The 24,375-nt window shown below is 33.5% G+C and overlaps 1 protein-coding gene across 2 annotated transcripts; it reads left to right on the top strand.

Annotated features, from left to right (window-relative positions):
* Positions 1-8,096: 8,096 nt before the first annotated feature.
* On the top strand, positions 8,097-13,149 carry LOC18424441 (BEL1-like homeodomain protein 10). 2 transcript variants are annotated; one of them, XM_011630702.3, is made up of 5 exons: positions 8,097-8,499; positions 8,793-9,477; positions 10,532-10,926; positions 11,149-11,209; positions 12,211-13,149. In XM_011630702.3, the coding sequence occupies exons 2-5, from the start codon at positions 8,806-8,808 to the stop codon at positions 12,811-12,813; spliced, it is 1,731 nt and encodes a 576-aa protein (XP_011629004.2). In that variant the 5' UTR covers positions 8,097-8,499; positions 8,793-8,805; the 3' UTR covers positions 12,814-13,149. The 2 variants fall into 2 exon arrangements, with proteins under 2 accessions (XP_011629004.2, XP_020517349.2); XM_020661690.2 differs by having other exon boundaries at positions 8,097-9,477.
* Positions 13,150-24,375: the final 11,226 nt, after the last annotated feature.

Raw genomic sequence — 24,375 nt, 5'->3', positions numbered from 1 at the left:
TATAAATCGGAATGACCTGAAATTTGGAGAGTATGTACATCTTACTGAGACGCATCTAATAAAAATATAAAAAAGATTATCTGCAAAAAACATATTGACCAAAATACCTCTGAAATATTTTGGGGTATTTTGGTCAATGTTTTTCATGTAAAAAAAATTTTTTTATATTTTTTGAAGATTCTCCTATTTTTTATAAATACACATTCCAAATTTCAGGTCATTCTGATTTGTAAAAAACAAATGAAAAATAAAATACTACTGGACAATCGTGACCGCACGATGAACTTTGGACGGTGATGGGGATAGGTGAAATCACTACTCATTTTTGCCTATAGGCGTTTACGCAGTGTTTTCCATATATATATATATATATATATATATATATATATATATATATATATATATATATATATATATATATATAGGAAAAAGATAGGATTATCCCACTAGCTCATATGTCCCAGATTTATTCTGGGTCGATCTGACGATTACGGATGTCTGGTAGTGTTTGAATTTTAGTTTTTTTTCTATAATCCAAGTTAATTGAAATTTTAGTCATGTGCTCATCAAAAATAGGTGAATCTTCAAAAAATATCAAAAAGCAATTTTACATAAAATAAATTGACCAAAATACCCCTAAAAAGTTTTGATGGGTATTTCTTGTTAATTTTTTTTTTGCAGATAATTTTTTTTTATATTTTTATTAGGTGCGCCTTGATGAGAAGAACACGCACCTAAAATTTTAAGTGATTTGGATTTGTATAAAAATAAAAAAAATTCAAATACTATCATACATCAGTGATCATCAGATCGGCCCAGATTCAATCTGGGCCGTTGGGATCATATATTCATATGAGCTAGTGAGCTAATCCCATATTGTCCCATATATATATATATATATATATATATATATATATATGGTGGATTCTATCAGCCCACGAGCTGACTGCTACAGTGTCAGCTGATCTGATAGTTACAATATCATTTCGTATTTAAATTTTCATTTTTTTTTCTGCAAATCTAAATTACTTGAAATTTTAGACGTTCATTCTTCTCATCAAGGTTCACCTAATAAAAATATAAAAAAAATAACTCGTAAAATATAAATTGACTAAAATACTATTTTAGGAGTATTTTAGTCAATTTATATTATAGGAATTATTATTTTTATATTTTTAATAGATTTTTCTATTTTTGAAGAATATACGCTCCAAATTTTAAGCGATTTATATTTGTAGAAAAAAAATAAAAATTCAAATACGAAATGAGGTCGTGGCCATCAGATAAGCCCATATTCAATCTGGGTCATTGGCTGACACTGTAGCTATCTGAGCTAACAGAATCTTTCCTATATATATAGGCTTATATTCATTCTAGGCCATCGGTTGACACTGTAGCTATCAGTCTGTGGGCTGACATGATCTTTTCCCATATATATATATATATATATGGGAAAGTATAAAATGACACCATTTACCTTTTATACAAGGTGGTCACAATAATATTGGCCATTGGATGTAAAGTTCGGTGGCTGCAATTATTTCATTGACCAAAAATAGGTGAATATATGAAAAATATAAAAAATATATTTTACATGCAATAAATTGATCAAAATACCCCTGAAAAATTTTGGGGGTATTTTGGGTATATATATTTACAAATTATTGTTTTTATATTTTTATTAGGTGCGCCTCACTAAGATGTACATACGCTCTAAATTTTAGATCATTCTGATTTGTAGAAAAAAAATGAAAAATGAAACACTATTAGATAATCGTGACCGTACGAAGTTCTTTGGACGATGATGAGGGTAAGCGAAATTATTGTTCATTTTTTGCCATAGGCGTTGGAAAGACTACACAACACCTATAGGAAAAGGCGTTGCGTTAGGAAAAGGAAAATATTACGCAATGCCTATAGACTAAAATGAAGCTCATCACCGTCCAAAGTTCATCGCATGATCATAGTTGTCCGGTAGTATTTCAATTTTCATTTTTCTTTTACAAATCGAAATTATCTGAAATTTGGATCGTGTGTTCATAAAAAATAGGAGAATCTAGTCAATATATAAAACTAATAGTTTGCAAAATATAATTTGACCAAAATACCCCTGAAAATTTATGGGGGTATTTTGGTCAATTTATATTTTACAAAATATTTTTTTCATATTTTTATTAGGTGCGTCTCGCTAAGATATACATACGGTCCAAATTTTAGATCATTTCAATTTATAAAAATAAAAAATAAAAAATAAAATACTACTGAACAATCGTAACCGTGCGATAAACTTTGGACGGATATCTCAGATTCATATTGATATACATCATTATGAATTTATGAGTATATATCTCTTGATAATATTAGGTATCTAGAAGATAAAAAGAGATCAAGTCAAAGTTACTTGATCATTAATTTAGTTTGGTGATAAGGCTTCCTATTATTTATCTCGATCTCTATGAATCATACCATATTTATGTCATGTAATTATGTGATTGTCTTATATATATATATATATATATATATATATATATATATATATAGGTAAAACAATCATCCAAAAATAATAAAGATGTAACTTACCACGTAAATATCGTGTTTTCTCTTCTCCTCTTTTTTTTTTAATTGTCTTCTCTCTTTTTCTCTCTACATTATGAATTCTAACAAAGCATTGGTAAAATTATTGTTTTATATATATATAGAGAGAGGGAGAGGGGGGAGGGGGAGAGAGAAGGCGCGTGGACGTTGTTTTGTCCATAAGAAGACAAAGGAGGAGGCGTGTTGCTGTGGAACATTAGAGGAGTAAACCTTGATTTGGTCGTACGTTGGTGTGGCATTGCATTTTAGTCAAAACAAACGCCCATTTATTTAATGTGAGATTGTTCGAGGATGGTAATTTTGTTTGAGAAAAGTGAGATATTTCAATGAAGATTCACAATTCCAGCGAACATTTTCTCCTAGTGATTATGGTTAGTTTTATAACTCAGAAAACATAACTCGGGCCCTGGATAACTTGGAACAAGTCTAGGTAACCGAGGCCTAACCGCGCATGTCCTAGCCAGGCTAAAAAGGTTAAAATGAAAAAAAGATAAAAAATAAAAAAATTAAAAATAAAAAATTGTGCTCAGGGGTATTATAGAAATAATCTAAAAAATAAAAAAAAATGTGAAAAATATTTGTGGCCAGAATACTTCTCAATCATTTCCAAAATAATAGAAACATTAAAAAAACCTTTTACAAACAAATTTTTTATTTTTTGGATTGTACTGACTTGGGGGATAGAGGGTTTCATTACCCGGCAGATAAATGTTATCGGATCTCGGTAAATTGGTCGGGTCGAGGTCAACTTGGCCCGTTTTGCAAACATTGATAAAGTTATGCTGCTGCATAGGGGTGGTGCCTGGGCGCCCTGGCTCAGCCCTAAAAGAGTAGGGCCAAAGAGGCCCTAGCTCAAGCCTGACCCTGCCCTATCCAAGCCAAGCTCCCAAATATAATAAAAATAAACAAAAAGACAATAAGGAAAAAGGGCCGAACCATTGCCAGCCCTTATCCATGTGAGTTAGGGTGATTTAGTTTACCTTAATTTGCTGCATCAGTATGCACACACTAAGGTTGCTATCCGTTTCATTGAAGAAATTAAATGACAAGGCATCATTTTCGCTTGCTAAGGTTCATTTTCCTAAGTAGGTGAGCATACCTTCTTATGGTGGGGACACAGTCTTCATAAACATACACACAAATAAAATTTAATTTATACACACAAGCAGAAAGACCAAACACTCCAAGAATTTCCTCTTTAAAGCTAGGCATCATAACCAATAGGGAAGCATATAGCATAGTTCTTCCCTGCATGCATTTTCACTTGAATTGGGTACCTTTCAATATTGTTTTTGGATAAGTTTTCTAGGAAGTACACATTGAATAAAAATGTTAATAATAAGTGTACCGTACATAAATACCCAATATTCTTTTGGGCTTGTCTATTATGATGCTATTTATTTTTACCACAAGGAGGTCACAATCACTTTTAACCTCTAATTATGAAATCCAATAGATTTTAATGTATCACAATTATAAAAAATTTGTTTTAAACTTTTTACCCAATCAATTACATATCTCCAACCATCCAATTTCACATCTAATAGTCAATAATAATTGTAACCTTCTTGTCTTAAGAGTAAATGGTCTCATTGTATACATTTCCTATTATTTTAGACTTTTTTCTTTCTTTTTTTTTTGGATATGTAGAATTTTTATTTTTTTCCCTTGTGCTTTTATCCCAATTTGTATCATTAAGGCTAAACCGGAGTTCAAGAGGCATGCTCATTCTCTTTTGTGATTCCTAAATCATAAATTTTTATTATTAGAAAGCTTTAGTATGAGTAAATAATAATAGGAAAAGTATATAATGATATCATTTACTTTTGTTACAAAGTGGTCACAATTAATCTTGGGCACTAGATGTGAAATTAGATGGCTGTATTTATTCATTGATCAAGCTCAAAGTTCAAAAAAAAATTTCTCGAACTTTATGACACACCCAAACTATCATATTTCACATCAGATGGATATAAATATTTGTGACTTCCCTTACCCAAAGTAAATAGTCTTATTGTATATAATCTCATAATATTGGTACTATTTCCCCTATAAAAATCACCTTTTATCGTATTTAAATTTCCATCTTGTTTCAAGTTATGGATACGTGTGTTGTTGGGTTAGCCTCAATAACCCCCAATTTATATTGATTAAAATACATTTAATATTAAAAAATCTATTACTACAATTAACAAAGAAAACAAACTAAAACAATAAAATAATATAAATAATAATAAAAAGCATTAAAAATTTATAAATAATAAATTAATAGTAAATAATATTAAAATATAAATAATAAAATAATCATAAGATGCATTAAAAATTATAAATAATAAAAAATTTTAAAAATAAAATAAAATAATAAAAAAAAGAGGGGGATTAATAAGCACGGAGGTAGGGCAGGAGCGAAAATACGCGTTCTTCCAACGCGGACAAGCATGGGGCCGTGCGGATGACGTCGTCCCTTCGATCATGAGAGCCTTCGTGGGGCCTACTTCCGGGCCCATTTATGCTGCCTGGATTGTGCGGTGATGACGTTGCATGTCATTTACATACATACATGCATGCGTGCATATACCATACCATATTAGTAAAAGACATGGGTATGACATTACCAATGGCCAACATCAATCTTTTGATCATGCCACCTAAAGTACACACGTGGAAAACGTAAGAAGGGCTTCTTCTACCCACCTCATATTTTATGTTTCAATAAAACTTATATTAGTCCACTCTTAAAGTAGAAAAAAAAATAGGAAATGCCTAAATACCCCCTACAAATTTAAAAATTATTTCTTAATATTTTAATATTTAATTTTAATATTTTATATTTTATTAAATTGAAGAGAAGGTTATGTAAAAAAATTGTAAGGCCACCTATGCTTTATAGAATGGAACCTGAGGCGGTCAAAAAACAACATGTCCATATAATGGGTGTAGTACCAAAAACAAGGACAAAGAAAGATAGAATTCGAAGTGAATATATTAAAAAAAAGAACTTAAAGTATATCTAATAAGTGATAAAATAAGAGAGTGCAGAATTAAATGGGTTGGCTTTGTGCCGCCTTCACATAACAACACAAGTTAGGAGAGGTGATTCCGTTCAAGTGGAAGGCTTTAAAAGAGAAAAAAAAAAACCCCAAAAGAAATTGATGGAAGTAGTGAGAAAAAATATGATGACTCATGTTTTGACTAATAGTATGGTTTTTAATAGAGCGAAATGGCCTTCCACAATTTGTATAGCCGATCCCAAAAATTTCGGATTCATCTCAAATGATGACGATGATGATGATGTTTGTGTCTCATTTTTTATAAACACATCCAGCATTTCAAATTTATCTTTATTCTATTCATCTGATTGAGCTTAAATTTGTGTGTTCGTACTTTTCATCATGACAAGTATGTAAAATACAAAAACAATTAAATAAAAATAAAATAACAAATATTATACAAATTTTAGGGGTATTTCAGTTATTTTGATCGTTTTATTTATTTAAAACTAGTATTTTTTTACCAACCCCTTGTGGTGAAAGGTGTAAAAACAGAACTTGAAATACTGGATGTGATCTTAAAAAAGGCATATGAACGAAAAATATAAAATATTGGGGATATTTGTAAAATATTCAAATAATATGGGATATTTATGTAAATTTCGTAAATTTACGTAGGGACGATAGAATAATTTACGGTATTGCTAAACGATCCATATTTTGGGTTATTTTAAGGTGATTTACGGTATTAGAAAATGATCCATATTTTGGGTTATTTTAAGGTGAGATCTTATTTTCCAAGAATCTCATTTTACCGTTAGTTTGAAAGTTTAACTCGGCCAAAAATGAAAAGATACCAAGTGTTTATAAGATGTAATTTTAGTATAAAAATTCTTAAGATGTCTTAAGAATCCATTTTCAACTCTAATTATAAAATTTTAAATTTTAAAAATAGTTCAAATTATGTAGATCTATTAATATGTGAAAATCTTGAAAATGGACGTTCCAATAATGTGTTGCAAGATGTGTTATTTTTGGAACTTGAAATCTTCTTTTTTTCCATCTTTCGTATATCTCGATATTGAGATGATCAATTAAAGTATTTTTCAATATCAAAACAACTTTTTCCGACGGATTTTTTTAGGTACACCCTAATTCTACATTTTAAGGTGAATAAAATTTAAGCGATCAAAGGGTTTTCTAGTGTTGCCTTGTAGTAGTACAAATCGTGCAAATATGATAAATTTGTAAATATTTGGAAATAAATAGTAGAAATAATATATTGCAAGCCATATTATGTATAGGACTTAAAATTTATTTGTATTCATATTTTTTATCTCTAGTTGAGATGATTAATTTAAATACACTTGAAGTCTACATTTTTTTTGGTGAAATTTTCAGGTTATTTTTTAGGGAAATGATGTACGGTTTGAAAATAAGATGCGGTATTAGAAAAAGATGTCAGTTTTTCATGAGGTCCTACTTTTTCAAGTTTTTTGTTTTATTTGCATTTCATCTTTGGAATGAGAATCTAATTTTCAAACATCTCAAAACAAAAAACAAAAAACTAATAATTTGGATTACTCGAAAGTCAAACTTTTGATTTACCTAATATAAGTGATTGGACTGATTGAAAATCCAACTTACTGACTGTCGAAAATATACAAAATATTATATTATACAAGAACATTAATTTTTATTATTTTGGTAGGCCCAAACATATTTTCTTTCTTTTTTTTATTTGGGGAGTATTAAAATTAGACTTTCAGTGCCTTCTTTTTGAAAAATTGTTTCATGTGGGTTGGACCGCATTTCTGCATATCCGGTCCAGAAAGTGTAAATCATGCATCGTAAAGATGGATGCATGTAGGTATTCTATCTAAAAATAATGAAAACTAACCGTCCAAATGTTCACTTATCATAATTGTTATTTTAAATTTTTAAAATTCATTTATTTATTCATATTCATGATATATATGTTAGAGATTACATGTCCTTAAAAATTAAGTCTTAAAATGCATCTCAAAAATAGCTTTATTAAGAGGCCCGCATTTCTACGTATGCGGGCTTGGCCGTTTAGAGCCCGGGTCTTTTATTTTTACCTAAATAACCCCTATACGTAGTGCCGCGTTGCATTTCATTCTGACTTACTTGCCGCTCTTCTTTTTGACATAAGCCCTAGGCAATAAACCGCCGCACCCTTTTTGGCACAAAGGAAATGGAATTGTGTGGCCCAAATACTCCTAATAAATTAATAAATAAATAAATAAACAGACGGATAGATAATGATTGACATACCACGTAAACAAGGCTACTCGGAGTTCGTCGTTTAATGTCGATTTCCGGCGGTGTCAGGTGATATCCAAAGGCCTCCTTCAGATGCCGGAAACTGACACTCATAGAAATGATGAGAGAAAAAGAGAGGACCACAAAAACAAATGCTAAAAGTAGAGGAAAAGAATGCGGTCCCATTGTCATATGGGCAAAGGCCCCCACTTTTTAAAATGGGTGGGGGATGATTAATTGGAGTTAGTTGGGGAACGTTGGACCACATTGTGACCCGGTGCTTCAGTCACCTGTTTTTAGCACCATTTTTGCAGAAGAGAGAGAAACTCGAGGAGAGAGAAAGTCCCAAATAAATAAAAGGCAAGAAAGAAGAGAGAGAAAGGACCAGATGATCAAAATGGAGAAATGAAATTAAGAAAAATCCTCAACTCTTTTTCTCTCTCTTTCTCTCTATTCTTCTGAGCAGCACAGTCTTGGAAAGTAGCGCCGCTCTTTTTCCATGATTGATCGCAGGCTTCAGAACTTGCCATGCGGCCGCCGCTAATCAGCAACCAAAGAAAGCAATAGTCTTTCTCTCTCCTCTTTCTGCACACGTTCAGAGCCGAAAACGATTTCCACAACTCTGCAGGTGCTTTTACTCTTCCATTAAAGGATCATGGGAATTGGATATGTTCTGATAAATTGAAAGTATCCTTCTTCTATCTCTCTTGCTTGTGTGGGTTGTATGTTCTTCACCTGCTTTTACTTATTTATTGCTGCTTGACCTGTCTCAAACCTTATTGTCACCTTCCTCGAGAATTGCCTGCCGATGTTTCTTTGCGATCATATATAAAACCTGCATATTTCGTTTTAATGGTGAACAAGAGACTGATCTGAGCTCTATTTTGAGTGTTGGATCGTTTTGATGAAATGGGTTTGCAGTGAATGGTTTGATATGGGTATGGAAGATAGTGTATTGCTTGATCGAAGGTCATTGAGTTTAAGGTCTCTCCCTTCTGAGTTTCAACAAGGCATGGAGTTTCGGTCCCTTGACCACCACCACCATCATCAGCAGCAGCAACAACATAGCCATCTCCACCATCATCAGCATCCTCAACAAGCTCTGGTATTCGATGGGGTCGAAACCCTAGAAACATCGCAGATGATTAACCATGACATCTTCAACCTTGAACTATTAGGATTTCAATCGAAGAACAATCCATCCAGAGTCACTGGTGTTTCAATGGATGGTCTTTCTACTGATATGCTTCAACAGTTGGATCACCCACAGTCAAATCAAAGCCCCATTGGAGAAAACCAATTTATATTGCAAAACAGGTTCCTGGATTCTCAAAGCAATGCTTCCAACATTTGGCCTACTCTCTCTCTGTCATCTGAGAAACCCATGCTCGAAATTAAGAATTCAAGGTACTTAGTTCCTGCTCAAAAACTTCTCTATGAGTTCTGTAACCTTGGATCGAAGAGAGATAAGAGCATGCGGTCAATCAATGGTCGGAGTCACGGTGTTTCAACAAGCGCGAATATGGAGCCCGCTCCGTCTGTGTATTCTTCAGACCTTTTCGAGCTCCAAAAGCGCAAGGTCAAGTTGGTCTCCATGCTCGATGAGGTACTCTCTCTCTCTCTCTCTCTCTCTCTCTCTCTCTCTCAAGATTAGGATTTAGTAATAAGATTGAATTTCCATGAGATACAGTTTTACTCTCTCTTTCTTTTAATCTTTCTCTCTTTATGATTTGGCTTTAGTAATATGATGAAATTCCGATTAGTATATACTCTCTCTCTCTCTGTGTTTTAGGAGTTGGCTTTAGATTAAATTTAAGATGGAATTTCCACAGTTTGTAGTTTTTTTTTACCTTCCCTTCCTTACTGTCCCTCTCTCTCTCTCTCTCTCTCTCTCTCTCTAACACGCACACACATTTTAGCCATTAGGGTTTCCTGATAAAAGGGCTCTCTCTCTTTATCTCTCATTTTAGTCAATTGGGTTTCTTGATAAAAGGGATTTTCCATGAGAGGCTGTCTTGTGGGGGTTCACGAGTTGGATGGTGCAGAGTTTCCGTTCATAAATGGTTAAAAAGCAGACCTGGCTTCTCTTACACTTTGAGAATCTTTTCCCTACAATTAAAGGAGCAAACAGTTTCCCTTAGTGATTAAAAACACTGTCCAAAAGCTCTTTCCCAATGCCTCTGCATCTGTATACGGCCATTAATGTTATGCCTATCATCCAATGGTACACATGACATGTACATCTATCTCTAGAAACAAATTGGATTATGTACCTCTCCTCCACTTTGAATATGATGGACGATATGCCCATTTGCCTCAATCGTACCTTATGCTGGTCTATGTATGTATGCATGTTTTAATGTCGAATACTAGAAGCCCATAACGCTAAAAAAAAAAAAGAAAAAAAACAAAAAAAAGAGCCCATGTACACTATATTTTTCACATTTTATCAAATATTGCTCTCTTTAAATTTGAAGATCATCAATATATTTCATGAAATGTCGCTCTCTTAATTTTAATATAACTGTTGATTATTTTTGTGTTTCTATCAAATTAGTTAAAGTTGTGAAGGAAATGTTTTTGTTTTTTTCTCTCTTTTTCTAAATTGGAGGTGTAACCGTTGAAATTGAGTTATGTTGAAAGAAAATTTTGTTTGTAAGGTTGATAAGAGATACAAGCAATATTGTGAAAGAATGAGAAGCGTGGCGTCTTCATTTGAGGCGGTGGCGGGAGCGGGTGCGGCTCATGTGTATCTGGGGATGGCGTCCAGGGCCATGTCGAGGCACTTCAGGTGCCTGAGGGATGGGATAGTGGCTCAGTTGAGGGCAACGAGGGTGGCTCTTGGGGAGAAGGAGGCTGCTGTAATGGTGTCTCTGAATGGCGCGACGAGGGGGGAGACGCCGAGCTTGAAGCTGGTGGATCAGAGACTGAGGCGGCAAAGGGCGTTGCAGCAGATGGGGATGATGGAGGCCCACCCCTGGAGGCCGCAAAGAGGCCTGCCTGAGCGCTCCGTCTCCCTTCTTCGGGCCTGGCTCTTCGAGCACTTTCTTCACCCGTAAGCTCTCTCTTTATCTCTCTAATGAAATACAGGTCTCTCTCTCTCTCTCTCTCAAAATAAGCACATGGCTAGGGACTATGATCACCTCCTTCCCTCCTCTTTCTAATTCTCAAAGAAATTCATGGTTCTGGGATCGATCTCTCTGCAACTCCATGAATACCGACTAAAGTCTGTTATATCTCTGTTAATGATCTTTAAAATTTCTGTTATGTGGTGCAGTTACCCGAGTGACGTCGACAAGCATATTCTGGCAAGGCAGACTGGACTCTCAAGAAGCCAGGCATCTCTCTCTCTCCTCTCTCTCTGGTTTTCTGTGCGGAATGTTAAACAAGAAGCCAGGCCTCTCTCTCTGGTTTTCTATAAGAATGTTGATGAGTGAAAGCACCGTTTGTTTTTCTAGTCTGTAACATATTTGGCCCATTTGTCTTTGAAAATCCGTATTTTCAAACGTTTTTACAAATTCACAACCGCAAGGTGCGTACTGAACGTATCTTATGGGCATATGACAAGGGGAATGTATATCATATCCCCAGTGGAGCATAGTGATAATGACACCATGATGGCAGCATCCACTGTCAGTTGCAGGTGATGGATGGTGGATATTTAGCTCTGCTCGATTATTGCTGCTGTTAATCTCCACCGTCCCTAATCGGAAATACCGGTGGTGAAGAACTATGGTGTACCATACCCTACATTATCAATGTAGACACTCCCGAAGATAAGTCTCTAAACTTGTGTAGGAAACCATGACTTGGCCACGGAACTTGGCTGAGTTATGAGTTACTCGGCCCTAGTCGGGTAGGGTCCAACCACGACAACAAAAATGTTAGAAAATAAAAATTACAAAAAATCCAAAAAATATGAAAAATATATGTTTAGAATAAAATTAAACAAAACATTTTTAAATGGGGTTAAAAAAAGTAGTGAGAAAATGAATTTTGAAAAAATAAATGTGACCAGGGGTATTTTAAAAATTATAAAAAATAAAGAGAAAAATGTAAAAATATCTGATCAAAACACTTTTCAAACTTTGCCATAATGATAAAAATATAACCAAATAAACTTCTTATTTTTTGAAACTTTTTTTATAAATTTTTTAATATACACTAAACTCGGGATACTCGGGCTTGCCATGGCGGCAAACCCGAATTGCTCGGGCGAGCCCGCTAGCAGTCGAGCTCCAAACTACAGTAGTTTGCATGGCTTTTTTTGAATAGTAGAGATAAATTCATCTTGAAAACTTAGTCCTGTTGTAATTTTATTCGTGCCTGTAATGTTCAGGTGTCCAATTGGTTCATAAATGCAAGAGTTAGACTATGGAAGCCCATGGTGGAGGAAATGTACCTTGAAGAAGCCAAAGAAGACATAGAAGACAGACAAAACCCTAACCCTAATTCCAACAGCCCCTTCATGCCATCTGAACCCAACGCAACCGCACAAGATCGAGACTCAGAATCCCTATCCTCCATTGTCATCTCCGACACAAAAGACCAAGTCGCCAGAAACCTTCCCGAATTGGGCTTCCCATATGCACAAGACGACAATTCCAGCCAAAGGCACTTCTCCGGCATGTTTCCCAGTGAGGACTCTGGCCAAAGGCAATTTTCCGGCAACTACACCGAAGAGAGTTCAGTACAGTTGCAATTTTCGGGCAATTATTCCGATGAGAATTCGACACACAGACAGATTTCTATGAGTGGGGAGGGTGTTTCGCTAACGTTGGGATTACAGCAAGGTGGGGCGATGAACTTCGGCTTTTCGTCAAATCCGCAAAACCCTCTCTTGTTCTTGGAGGGGGAGGACCATGGGACTGGGTTTGGGTCCCAAATGGGAGGGTACAGGAACCTAGTGGGTGGACACTTGATGAGGGACTATGTGGGTTAGGGCTCGAAAGGGAGCGGGTGGGATTTGGGGGCGTATTTTGGTTTGTAATGGTGCAAGTAGGTGTGTACGTGTATATCCTCACTGTAGTTTTCAGTTAAGAAGATGGACGGTCGAGATCCGGTTGGCTGCCCTGGAGGAAGGGGTCTTAACCGTTGGATTTGGAGGAGGAGAAAGGGAGGGCCGCTATCATTCCTTTTTCCTTTGGCCATTAGACCTGCTATTTACCTGTTATATTTTATACTGTACATTTTGAAATGACGTAAAACAAGAAATTCTCTCTCTTAAATTTAGATACGATAACCGACATATATGTATATTGCACGAGGTTTTTTCCAATGTTTGATTATTAGCTTTTTCTTTGTCGCATGTTGTTAGTGATTTTTCATGGGGGATGCATTGTTGGAGTTGATACCAATTTCTACAGGAAAAGTTTGTATAAGGAAGCAACCTTATATTATACTATAGAAGTAACTACACCTCATAAATTCAGTAGAAACGAGTGTTTTGAAGTTTGAAAACGTTCCAATTGATCGTCTCAACGTCGAGATGTATGAATATATATATAAAAAAAAAAACTTAAAGTCCTCAATTTAGTACATCATTGTTATCTGGATCATTTATTTTCAAGATTTACAAGTGTTTGTAGATCTACTTGATGTGTACTCTTTTTTAAATGTTTAAATTTCATAATTAGAGCGGAATATGGATTTTGAAGTTAAAGTAAGGTTTTTTATACCATAATTACTTGTTTTCAGCAAAATTTAGAGTTGTACCTTACGCATTGTATACGGTGGGCATCTTATACAAAGCTCACCCTTTAAATAGTAAAAGAAAAAAGTGTATATAAAGTGTCAATCTTATACTCCACATGTAAGCTGAATCTCAAAATTTCACCTAAAAATGTGGCTTTGAACAATTGATTATCTCGACCCCGACCTCAAAGTGTATTGGTGTGAGGAAAAGAAAAAGATATCAAATTCTAAAAATAATGCATCTTGAAATAAATTATCTAGGTCATAAATTTTCAAGTTTTCATAGATCCACTCAATCTACACTACATTTACAGCTTTACATTTCATACTTCAAAGTAAAAATAGATTTTCATAGTAACGGTCCGTGATATCAAAATGTATCTTTCGGCAAGATTTAGATTTAGAGGTGCTCCATCTTATCCAAACCATACCCGATAGTAAAAATATTAGGTGCATTTTGACAAAGAAAAAGTTTAAGGTGCACCTAAAAAACCCACCAGATAAGGTTGTTTTTATACTGAAAAACCCTCATATCAATCATCTCGACATCAAGATTCATAGACATAAAAAAATAAAAAGGGACTTGTTCTAAAAATAGTTCATTTTTTAATACATTATATGGATCGTCCATTTTCAAGATTTTCAAGTGTTTATAAATCTACTTGATGGTCATGATTTTTGGAACTTTAAATTTCATAATTAAAAAAAACAATAAATGTTCATATCACAAGGCTTTGTCGCCCCAAAACTGCATTTTTGAGGTGCTCCTTCAATAGTATAATTTATTTTTTTTAGGTAAGTGAAAAAAGGAAGAAGTGGTATGTTAGTGGGGATTTGAGCCCCTATTATAACACAGTTCAATTTTACAAAATGTAAACCATAACGGTGGTTCAATCAAAGCCCTCATCGCATTTCATTCATATCTAGCGAAGTTGTTGGTGACTTTTCGTTAATTTCATAGAAGCAAATAAAATGCGGGCCTACTCCTGTTACTTCGTGAACGTGTGCAGCGTTCTCCAGGCGGGATAATACTGTACATCTACTCCCTCAGGCCTACTATTCTCAAATCTACTTTAGAATCACATGACGAGAATCTTAGTAGAGAAAATTGGTTTCTGAGTTCATAAGTAGACCTGACCATCCAGAAATTGGGGATAGTATTTTTTTTTTAAAGTTCTTTTAACATGACAAATGAGGAAAACAAAAGCTTATGTTGCAACCTTAAAATGTAGAACTAAGGTGTACCTCAAAAATCTATTGAAAAAAGTTGTTTTGAAGTTGGAAAAACCTTTAATTGATCATCTCGACATCGAGATGCATGTATGACTATGGGATCAAGATTATGAATATGGAAAAACAAAAAAAACAAAAAAAAAAGATTTTGAGTCCTAAATATTGCGTTATATGGACCATCCATTTTCAATATTTTCATGTGTTTATAGATCTACTTGATTAACCATTTTTGTAGTTTAAAATTTTATAATTAGCATGAAATTAGATTCTCAGGCTATTCTAAAAAAAATTTATACCAAAATTACGTCTAACGATAAAATTTAGAGGCAGAATGATTAAATTTATCCTGAAAAGGGTTTCACCCAAGAGGGTGAATTTTTTGTATTTCATCTTTCGCATTTGGATAAATCAAACCATTTTGAAAACCACCGCCATTTATGTAAAGATTTCAATGTTGTTGCCATGCATAACAACTCCAAAGCGAAAAAAAAAGGAAAAAGACGCTCCAAACGTTATTTGCCATATACCTAATAAAATGTTTCGATAGGAAGACTTGCTTGACCCCAAAATACTCTAAAGTCACCTTGGTCCATCTGTAATAGACTAATATTAATAAAAAAAAAAAAAATGAAACACAAACTGACTAAGAGCCTATGAAATGCCCCAAATCAATTCCCCTCCAAGATGATTCCTGGCCACCAATTTGCTATAGGATCAAATATTGGCTCAAAATCAAGTCTTTTCATAATGGTATTATCACATGTTGAGGTTTAGACGATTTAAAGAAAATTCAAGTTGGAAATACCTCCTATCTAATAAGATTGGTTGCTGAACAAATGGATATTAATGAAACTATTGGGCTCACCTGCTCGAGCTTTTGCAAGTATGCAGAGTGCGCAGTGAAACTCTTACTTCTACACAGCTCCTATTTTTCTCTAGCCAAGGTCTTCTTCGTTATATTCGACGTCTTCTTGTCAATATGAATCGTCTTTAGCTGCATTCACTTTTTCTCTAGGAAATCTCAAATTCAATGGTAACCCACATCAATGTGCTTCATCCTTAAAAGAAAGCCAGCATCCTTGTTCAATTGGACGGTGCTTTGACATAATCCTTATTTCAAGCCCAACTCTTCTTGTTGGATTATGTTGCTGCAACATACTCTATTGAAGGAATCTCTTCATCTACGACATCACCTTGTTGGATTATATTGCTGCAACATACTCTGCCTCTATAGTCAATAGAGCCCGACAATTTTGTAACTTGGACTGCCATGATGCAACTCCCCTTACATCGTGAAAGGTTAACTTCATAGTGTCTAGGTCTCCAGTAATGTGTTTACGGGTTCTTAAGCTATCCATGGGAATACACGTAACAACACAAGAGAGACACAAACAACACCTGAATAAGAGGATGATATTGAAAAGAACTTTATTTTATTTCTGAATAAATCGGTCGCATGCTTTATTAATTATATTCACCTCCTCAATGATGGGGGATACTGAATTACCTCTATTTAATCAGATAGATGACGAAAATGAAGACAACGAACAATAAAGTTTACCATATATGTTCATATAAGCAGGATCTTCAATTGTCTTCGTACTGGTCTCCGAAGTTCACCGCTTGTGTGTAGTTGCTCACTGATCATTTTACTTTCCTCAATTGTTGATTGCCTTCTTGTGCTCATGGCCACTGGTTCTTATAGAGGTTGAGGTGCTCTTGCTGGTGGTCTATCGACCCTCTCGAATAAATCTCACCTAAAATTAACTATAGGAACCTAAATTGTGGAGATGTAATGTTGAAAAACTTGAGGGAAGAGATGGACCCACTCTCAGGATTAGGGGGAGTGTCATGAGACTATCGATCGCAGAGATCAGGCTTTCACCAGAACTGTGAGAACTCTGTAAATTTTTGTGTATCTCTCCATGGCCATGAAACCCTTCTTAAAGAGAGATAGATGAGGTCGTCCTCCAACATTCGGCTTCCTCCTGAAATCTTTGAGAAATCGTAGCCATGTAATCTTGGGAAGTGGGTGGTTACTTTCTAGCCGTTAGATAACGATACTTTCTCTCTCTAAGAAGCATCCCTGTTTTAGTGATAAGCATTAAATTATAAGAGAGAGAAATATTGCACGTTTAAAGGCCCCATGACCACACACACGTACCAACATTTCCCACTTGACCATGATGGCCAGATATATTGAAATATCATAAAGTTTTTATCACTTAATGAATTTAACATTTATGAGCATATTTTTGTCATGAGGCTTTTCATGCAAATGCGATTATACATCTCATAACAAAAAATATCCAAAGTCATGTCATGGTTTTTCATGCTAATGCGGTTTTTTCTCTCATGACGAAGACATAAAAAAAAAAATCCCATTTGGGAGTTCTTGACTTAAATATTTCTAAGTCTCATCAAAGCTACATGCTTTGATAATATTTCTGCACTCAATCCCTTTGTCAAAGGGTCTGCAATCATATCTGAATATGGTAAATAACTTACAGTTATTTCATTCTTTCCAATAATATCATAAATATAATGATAATCAATTTCAATATGCTTACCCCTAGAACTATAAGCTCCATTTCTAATTGATGAAATAGCAGCCTGATTATCACAAAAAAATTTAACTGATCCGTCGGTTATATCCAACTTCAAATCATTTATGCAGCATTTAATCCAAACAACATAAATTGTAGCAATACTACAAGCAATATACTCGGCTACCATAATATACCGCGCTATACAACCTTGTTTCTTACTAGACCAAAAAACACATCCACCTCCAAAAAGGAATACAATTCTTGTGGTTGATTTTCTATTATCTGGATCTCTTGCAAAATCTACATCAGAGTACCTAGTAATCTCTAAGTTGACAGCTTGGAAGCACAACTTGTAATTTTTAGTTTTTTGAATATATATGAGAATCTTTTTTACAGATTGCCAATGAGACATCCCAAGATTATTTTGAAATCTACTTACAAGACCATATGCATGACTCAAATCAGGTCTTGTACACAACATGACATAATATATACATCCTCCAGCTTGAGCGTATGTAATTCTTTCCATTTCAGCTTTGTCACTATCATTTAATCGACACCTTTGCTTTGATAATTTCAAGCCTTTACAAACAGTTGTATTTATGGGCTTGCAATTTTTCATCTTAAATCTCTTTAAAACTAAATAATTTTCTTGAGATAAACGTAGAAGTCTTGAACTCCTATCTCTTGTTATTTTAATGCCCAATACATATGAGGCTTATCCCATATCTTTCATCTCAAAATAGGAACTTAGCCATGATTTGGTATGGTTAATCATGCCAATATCATTACCGTCTATCAAAATATCATCCACATATAGTGACAATATAACAAAATTGCTCACACTATCCGAGACATATACACAATGGTCTAACCCATTAGCTATATGACCAATTTCAATAATTGCATTATGAAAAGTAAAGTATCATTGACTAGAAGACTATTTTTTACCATATAAAGATTTTTTAAGTTTATATATTTTGTCTTCGTGGCCTTTAATTGCATATACTTTTGTTTGTTTCATGTGTATATCTTCTTTTAATTCTCCATTTAAAAAAGTTGTTTTGACATCCATCTGAAATAATTCTAAATCATAATATATAACTAATGCAAGGATGACCCCAATAGATGAAAATTTATCTACTGGAGATTAAGTTTCTACAAAATCTATGCCTTCCCTTTGGGTAAATCCTTTAGCTACCAACCTAGCATTATATTTATCAATAGATCCATTTGCATTAAGCTTTTTTTCAATGACCCATTTGCAATCGATGACTTTTATATCTTTAGGGAGGTCAACCAACTCCCAAACTTGATTTTTTTTAATAGAATCAAGTTCATCATCCATGGCTTAAGTTCACTCATCTGAGTCATATGAGCTAATAGCTTCACTATAGCTTCGAGGTTCATCTATTGTATCCTCACTCATTCAAGAGTAATTATCTTCATTCATAAATACATAAAATTCTTTTAAAGTTGTAGGTGGGGCTTTAGTTCTTTTAGGCCTATCTGGTATACTTAATTGAATTGAATCATTCTTACCAAATGTAGAGGGCGTAAGAGAAACAGGGTCTTCCTGACCCTCATCTTTATCAATTTCATGTAAGTCAATAGGATTATTTAAAATATTTTTATCATCTATATTTTCTAAGAAATGAGCATCACGACTCTCTACTAATGATCTAGTATCATGGTTATAGAATATATACCTTTTAGAATTTTCTGAATAGCCCAATAAAAGAGCATTTCATAGTTTTACTTTGTAATTTATCTCTATTTTGTGATCGTATAAGCACATATGCCTAAGAACCCCAAACTTTCAAGATAAGGTCAAATTTTCTACATGTCCATAATTCACATGGGATCAAGTATATAGATTTATTTGGGACATGATTAATGATATATATTGCAGTGTTGAGAGCTTCACCCCAAAAATGAGATAATAAATTTGAATGGCTCATCATGAACCTAACCATATCCATTAGAGTTCTATTTCTCCTTTCAGTTACACCATTTTGTTGTGGTGTATATGGCATAGTTGTTTGGTGAATTATATCATGTTCTTTACAAAATTCGAAAAATAAGGCGGAGTAATATTTACCTCCTCTATTTGTTCGAAGAATTTTAATATGTCTACTTAACTGATTTTCAACCTCAGCTTTATATTATTTAAATGTTTCAAATGCATCTGATTTCTTACTAATTAGGTATACATATCCATAACGTGAATAATCGTCTATAAATGTTAAGAAATATTCCATACCTCTATGTGTTTTCACATTTAGCGGACCACATATATCAGAGTGAACAATACCAAGTAGTTCACTAGACCTTTACCCTTTAGGGAAAGGCTTCTTAGTTAATTTATCGAAAACACATGGCTCGAACGTAATTTCTCCTAAATTGGAGAGCAAGCTTCTTTTAACCATTTGATTCATTTTTGTCTTTAGTTATATGTCCTAATCTTAAGTGCCATAAATATGAATTATCCATACACATAAAAGCATCAAAAGAGACATCAATATAACCAGAAAATGATGAACTTTTATTAATATTCAATCGGTAAAAATTGTCAACTTTAGTATCGTTCACCAAAGCTCTAGAATGCTTCCCAATAGTAACTGGACCAAACGTGAACTTTATTTCATAACCCTTGTCGTCTAGTGTAACAATCCTAAACTTTTTTTTTAATAGATATATATATATATATATATATATATATATATATATAATATTAATAGTATTAACAGAAATAAATACAAATAAATAAATAAATATACAAAATAATAAGTATATATTAGTAATGATAATAATCATAATAATATTAATATACTGTTAGGATATTGTTGCTTTTATATTAACAACAAATAAACGATATTATTGTTAATATACTTTAGGGTTCAATTTTATTTGGGTGAACCTTAGGTCCACCATCTTAAAGCTTTATGTTAACACCTCTTATTACAACACCTTGCATCTGAGGTGTTTTCCTTTCATTCGTCTCTCTCTCTCCCTCTCTTCATCATTCCAATGAACATGTACTCTCTTCACCTCTTTTAGATAATCAAAAGGGAAAGTCATTTCCCTTGCACTTTGTCAAAAGAAGAATCTACCCCTCTCTCTCTCACCGTGTTTCCTAAAGTAGGTCATGTCTTCTCGCCTCTTTTCAAAAAATATTTTAGGTAAGTAACATCGTTTTTTTGAAAAATAGTCTATTTTTAATAAATAGTGATATTTCTGTCCAAGATCTTTATTTTATAAGTTTTGTGTGTAAGTGACCTCATTGTCTTGAAAAATAATCCATTCTTTTTAAAAATAAAATGAAATAATTATTTCTACTTATTATCATGAATTTTAGGCGCGATAAATTTTATGCGCACGATAATATTTTTAATAAAAATTGTGATATTTTATCTATGTTAGAAATTTTAAATGCTGTAAATTCTTAGAAAAATAAATTTATTTATTTTTCTTGTCTATTGTTAGAAAATTTTAGATACTGTAAAATTATTAAAAATAAATATAATACTTCTGCTGTTAGTAAAATTGTGAGAATTCTTTCTACTGTTTTTGAATATTTAGACATTGTAAATTTTCATGTACAAATGGCTACCTTATTATTTGAAAACTGATATTTTTGCATTTGATTATAGCATTGTCTGTGAAATGTTCATTTGTCAATTGATATCCCATAAATTGTGATAATTCCGTATTCTTGAATTTCTATAAGAGTTTTTCTATACATATTAAATTGGGAATTATGCTAGAATGTCTTTACGAACTGCTACCTTCTAAATTTGAGCCCAAAATATTTGATCGGTTATTTTTGAAATGTTATTGAAAGTGAATGTTATTAATGGTTTCAGTGAGATTCATATTGATGATTTCAGTGATATGTTGAGTACATGATATTGCTGCTTTCGAATGTTTAAAGAGATTTAGAAATACTTTAAGTATGCAAGTGGACTCATCCGGTTCGCCGGTGAGGGATAAGTGGACCTATTCGGGATGCCGGTAGGGATTAAGTGGACTCATCCGGTACGCCGGTGAGGTATAAGTGGACATGCAGAGATTAAGTGGACCTATCTGGGATGCCGATAGGGATTAAGTGGACCCATCAGGACGCTGATGGGGTATATAGGTGACCTACTTGGGACGCCAGTAGGGTATTTTGTGAAATCTTTTTAATTATGCATTGATGTTAAAATGTGATATGTATTTCAATCATTCGGATTATACTTAATTATGCATTTTTTAAAGTGAAACTGTTAATGCATTCCTGTTAATAGATCTCCTTTTTGAAAATATTGATATCTTTCAATCATGATTATTTTTAGGATTATGATGATCACTTACTGAGTAGCCAAACTCATCAAACTATGGTAAACATTTTTTCAGGATAACTGCGGATTCATTTTGAGTGCTAGTCAAGATCAACCCTGGAAGATATTGTTGTTGTGCTAGCTTTCTTTATTTACTTTGTAAGACCTCGCCACTGTAAATTTGTCCTATCAAGAGTTGTATATATGTTTTGGACTGTTACATCTCAAGAATATCTGTATTGTAAATTCTTGGGGCAGTTAGCCTGGGAACAGAAATCAAATTGTGTCTTATATTGAGCGCATATAATGTATCAGTCAATAGGATATTTGTTCCTCTTGGTAAACACAGCTTGAAAGTACCAACACCTAGTACATCGTAGTAAGTGTTATCTCCCATATAAATCCGTCGATTACCGGCTGCAATCTCTTTCAATTATGTGAATCCGTCCTAGGTCCTCGAGACATGTTGAGTGGAGGTTGAGTCGACCCTCCAATTTCTCAGGTTTTGATCAGTAACTATTGATTCTAAAACTATGCAGATCGAGTCATTTCTCTTATTTTGATTATTTCGAGCAAGGTTGTTATTTTGGTTCCTATTTTTATTTTTCAAATTAAGACAATTAAACTTGATGTGACCAATTTCCTTACAATAAAAACAAGTCTTGTCAACCTTATTCTTTTGATGTTTAAAATTTCTCCCCATTCCCTTATACCTATTATTTTTCTAATAATTGAAAAGTTTCTTGGGGATCTGAGAAGATAAACTTTGGGCAAAGTGGAGTTCATTTGACTTCTTCCGCATTCTTCTCTCAGCTTCAATACTAAGATGCATGAGAAGATTTAATATGGTTATCCCTTGTGCAGAATGGTTCAATGCAATTACAACAGACTCTCAAGATGGAGGGAGACTGTTAAGGACAACGGACACTTGCATGCGATCGGGGACTGGATTCCTGACTGCAACAAGGTCTTTTGCGAGCGCTGTCACTTTATTGACATGCTCGGTCACTAAGTCCATTTCTTTCATTTTGCAAGAATTGTATTTTTTTAATAATAATCGTACATGGGTCTCAGAAGTGGTCCCATATTTTTTAGATAGGGCGCCCATCATACTTTGAGTTATGGTGTAATCCTCGAAGACTCTAATTAAATCATCTTCCATAAAACTCAGCATAGTAGTCCTAGCTACTTTGTCAACTTTTAAACATTTTCCAAATCGTCTTTTGGATTGACCATTAGCATTAGGCTCTAAAACTGGTGGTTCAATGTCTAGGACATAATCTACCATATCTTGGAAAAGAATATATCCAATTTTTCTTTTCTACATAGAAAAATTGGTCCCATTGAGTTTTCAAGTTTGGATAGTTCTGACATGACTAGTCTAGATGCCATTTTAAATTTTTAGATAATACCTAAAAGTTCAAAAACAAATTTAATTGTATTTAAGAAAAGATTGTCTGCTAATTAAATCAATAAGTTTGTCGATTCTCAGTGAGCTACAACTTCAAAGAAAAATTTTCTCGAACAGTTATGTTTGCACTGCTGTGAAGCAACAAAAAAATAATGAAGTAAGACAACAACTACTTTTATGTCAAATCTTGCATAAGAATAATTTTTATAAATATGCGAATATGTCTTAGCACAATATAGAGAGTCTACAATGATATTTGATATTTTTCAACAAAAAATATGGCATTACATAATCACAAAAAAAAAAAATACGCAAAATCATGATCATGAAAATTTCTAACTTAAAGAGACCAAAGCATAGGATAATTATGCAATGTAGTGACAATTATTATGTAAATAAAATATGTTGAAAATCCCAAAATTATAGGTCACAAAAAAAAAAAAATAATACTAATAAAATAAAAAATACATGCTATTGATACGTAGGCCTTTACTCCAATAGAATTGGTACGTGCATAATAAGATTCAATAATAAATAAATAAATAAAATATGCAATAATTTTTAGCAACAAAAAGATGGAAGAAAGAAGTTGTCCGCCTCCTATGGTCAGTAAAAAGTATATAACAATACACAAATTTAGATGCTCAGCTACTGAACACAGAGTAGAAGAAAATATTTGGGCAATCTTTACAAATTATTATTATTAATTTTATTAGAAAATAGAGAGAAGAATTATTTGCCTTATTTTTTGTTACTTGACCATGGGCTCAAGTATGTATTGTATCAGCAACTTGATGTTATAGAGAGACAAAATAACTACACAACTTGTTCCTACTCTATAGAGAGAACCTAATATTGAAGCGTATGTTAAGTCAAGATAACTCTCCTGCAACAACCTTAAACTTATTTTCTCTCTCTTCCTATTCTTTTGATGATTCTTCTAGCGTCTCTATCTCTTTAACTTTTATCTACAAAAGATTAAACAGAGGACTTAACCGAGTGCCCTACGATCACGTAAGCCGAACGTAATCTAGAGAGAGAAAATATGGCAAAAGAATTTACAGAGAGAAAATATTTCAGAACCAACAATACCAGTAAAAAAAAACACTGAATCGTAAATGAGGAGCAGTAAATTGAGAGAGAGAAATTCATAAAAAAAAATTCAGACTATTAAATTTAAGGTTAGAAAAAATTTACTGCAAGATATACATGAATGACAAAACACAATATCAAAGTTACTGTAAACTAAACTCAGGAAAAAATAAGATACAAAATACCAAAAAAAAATTGGGACC

The sequence above is a fragment of the Amborella trichopoda genome, chromosome 9 (assembly GCF_054954075.1).
Source record: "Amborella trichopoda isolate Santa Cruz 75 chromosome 9, AtrichopodaSantaCruz75HAP2 v2.0, whole genome shotgun sequence".
Lineage (NCBI taxonomy): Eukaryota > Viridiplantae > Streptophyta > Magnoliopsida > Amborellales > Amborellaceae > Amborella > Amborella trichopoda.
The sequence above is the reverse complement of the archived record's forward strand: the minus strand, read 5'-3'. Positions and strand labels throughout refer to the sequence as shown.

Bases quoted from the DNA above. Each gene is read 5' to 3' on its own strand.
- LOC18424441 (XM_020661690.2), top strand. From the start codon at position 8,776: ATGAAATGGGTTTGCAGTGAATGGTTTGATATGGGTATGGAAGATAGT. The intron at 9,478-10,531 runs GTACTCTCTCTC...TTTGTTTGTAAG, and splicing joins TGGTCTCCATGCTCGATGAG to GTTGATAAGAGATACAAGCA. The intron at 11,210-12,210 runs GCATCTCTCTCT...TGTAATGTTCAG, and splicing joins CTGGACTCTCAAGAAGCCAG to GTGTCCAATTGGTTCATAAA.